The 2298-nt window shown below is 71.0% G+C and overlaps 1 protein-coding gene across 1 annotated transcript; it reads right to left on the bottom strand.

The window, feature by feature from the left end:
- Positions 1 to 476: 476 nt before the first annotated feature.
- Positions 477 to 1573, bottom strand: SOX21 (SRY-box transcription factor 21). The gene has a single exon (XM_057401152.1). The coding sequence runs from the start codon at positions 1557 to 1559 to the stop codon at positions 714 to 716; it is 846 nt and encodes a 281-aa protein (XP_057257135.1). The 5' UTR covers positions 1560 to 1573; the 3' UTR covers positions 477 to 713.
- Between the last annotated feature and the right edge of the window lie 725 nt (positions 1574 to 2298).

Below are 2298 nucleotides of genomic sequence, written 5' to 3'. Positions count from 1 at the left end.
GGGGACACGGACACACACGGGGACCGAAAGTCACGCGTCTTGCGTGGAAATCACGACCCGCGCTTGCCAGCGTCCAGCGGCAGCGGAACCTACGCGGGGCAGGGCGCGGAGGGGAAGAGCAGCACCCAGCTCAGCCGACTCCTCTGCGTGGGTCCTGCGAACCAAGCACGCAGCAGCTCCTCCTTTACCGGGGCCGCACCTCGCCAGGCTTTGCCGTGCGCGGCCCTCCCCCCCCCAACGGTGTCATGTCTCCCGCTTATCGGCAGCGGGACTTTCCCAAGCCAAGCTCCCCGCCGGGCGTGTGGAGCGGAAGAAGGGGAAACGCGCGGCCGGAGAGGAGCAGTCGGGGGGCGACGGAGCTCCCAGTGTCTGTCCCAAATAAGTACTTTGGGGGCTGGCTGGCAGGGCGGGTAGCTTGTTTTATTTTCTTTTCTTTTGTTTTTTTTTCTCCCTCTCCCCCCCCCCCTTTTTCTTCCTTTTCCTCTTTTCCGGCTCGGTTATCTGCACATACCGCATGCAAATACACACAAGCTCGATGAGGTGCGGCTGGCGGGACAAGACCCTCGGCGGCAGGGGACGCGCAACAGGTCGGCGGTAGCCCCGGCGCTTCCCGCGGTCCCGTTCGCGGCTCGTCCACCTCCCGGCTGCTCGTATGCACCGGTACCCACCGCCGTGGGCGCCGGGGCTCTGCGCGGGCATCCCCCGGCCGCGGGTCATAGGGCCGCGGCATAGGCTGCAGGGTAAGGGTCCAGCTGGGGCTTGCCCATGCCCGGGAGGAGGATGTAGGCGAGCGGCGGCTGCAGCCCCGGACCGGGCCAAGCGCTGCAGTTGCAGGGGATCATGTAGCCCGGGTTACCGGGCGACGGGTGCGAGTGCGTGTGCCCCCCGGCGGCGGCCGCGGCGGCCGCGGCGGCGGCCGCGGCCCCGTGGAAAGCGCCTGCCCCGCCGGCGCCGGGGTAGCCCAGCGAGGAAGCGTAGGGCAGCCCAGAGCCCGAGGAAGAGGAGGAAGAGGAGATCTCGGCCATTTTGGAGCCCAGGTCCAGGAGGGAGTAGGGGCTGCTGGCGGCGGCCGCGGCGGCAGCAGCTGCAGCAGCGGCGGCCGACTGGGGGAAGAAGACGCGAGCAGCTGCGGCGGCGGCAGCGGCTGCCGCCTTCTCGGGATTGGCAAGCAGCGACTCGGGCACGAGCCCACCAGCCGCGCCGCCGTGCAGCCCGCCCGCCTTCAGTCCGTGCGGGTGCTCGTGGTCCGCCACGCCGCCCAGCCCGTAGGGCACCGGGAAGGCGAACTTGTCCTTCTTAAGCAGCGTCTTGGGCTTCCGCCGGGGCCGGTACTTGTAGTCGGGGTGCTCCTTCATGTGCATGGCCCGAAGCCGCTTGGCCTCGTCGATGAAGGGCCGCTTCTCCGACTCTGTCAGCAGCTTCCACTCGGCGCCCAGGCGCTTACTGATCTCCGAGTTGTGCATCTTGGGGTTCTCCTGGGCCATCTTTCGCCGCTGCGCCCGCGACCACACCATGAAGGCGTTCATCGGTCTCTTGACGTGATCCACTGGCTTGGACATGGTGTCCCCTCCGCCCCGCGCCGGCGGCCCCCTCCTCCGAGCGCCTCTTCCGCCTCCTCCTCCTCCTCCTCGGTCTCGCTGCGCACAGCTCCTCCAGAAACAATCTCGGCAAGTGCCCCGGCACGGCGGTCGCGGATCCGGCGGGTGTGCGGCGGCGGTCCCCGGTGGTCCCGCTGCGGGCGCGGGGCACCGCCGAGTGGCAACGGCTCCCCGTCAGGGCACTGCTGCGGGGGGGACGGGCGGCGCTCCCAGCCTGGGCCGCGGAGCCTCTCCCCGCGCCGCCGATCTCCAGGCCAGGGCTCTTCCTTGGTAGCAGCGTCCGGAGTCCCGAGTGGACCTCAGAGAAGTCTCGACGGCGAGGGCGGGAGCCGGCGGCAAGCGAGAGACGCCGGGGTCCGCACTCCTGTGCGAGGGCGGTGCTCCTCGACTGTCGCCGGTACAGCAGCAAGCCCCGGACGGGGCAGCGGTCAGAGCCCGCCCTGTGCCATCGCCGTCCGCGGAGCTCTGGGGACTGCCCGCCGCGGCGTGGTGCGGTGCGGTGCGGGGCAGGGCGGGACTGTGTCCGCGGCGGCTGGGTAGCTGAGGTGAGGCCCCGGGGGTGCGGGCCGCCCCGCTCACAGCCTCCCCGCTCCAGCCGCAGGGGCGCGGCGATCCGCCCGCTCCTCGCACATACTCGCCGGGCGCCGGTCGCAAGCGGCCGCCGGGCTCTGCGGCCTCCTGGTTCCCGCCGGCGGACAAA

This window comes from Pezoporus wallicus, unplaced genomic scaffold (assembly GCF_028554395.1).
Source record: "Pezoporus wallicus isolate ANWC-B61680 ecotype Strahan unplaced genomic scaffold, APGP_CSIRO_Pwel_v1 contig_6944, whole genome shotgun sequence".
Classification (NCBI taxonomy): domain Eukaryota; kingdom Metazoa; phylum Chordata; class Aves; order Psittaciformes; family Psittacidae; genus Pezoporus; species Pezoporus wallicus.
The sequence above is the reverse complement of the archived record's forward strand: the minus strand, read 5'-3'. Positions and strand labels throughout refer to the sequence as shown.

What these genes read in the sequence shown, in the direction of transcription:
- SOX21 (XM_057401152.1), bottom strand. Translation starts at nt 1,559, where the DNA reads ATGTCCAAGCCAGTGGATCACGTCAAGAGACCGATGAACGCCTTCATG.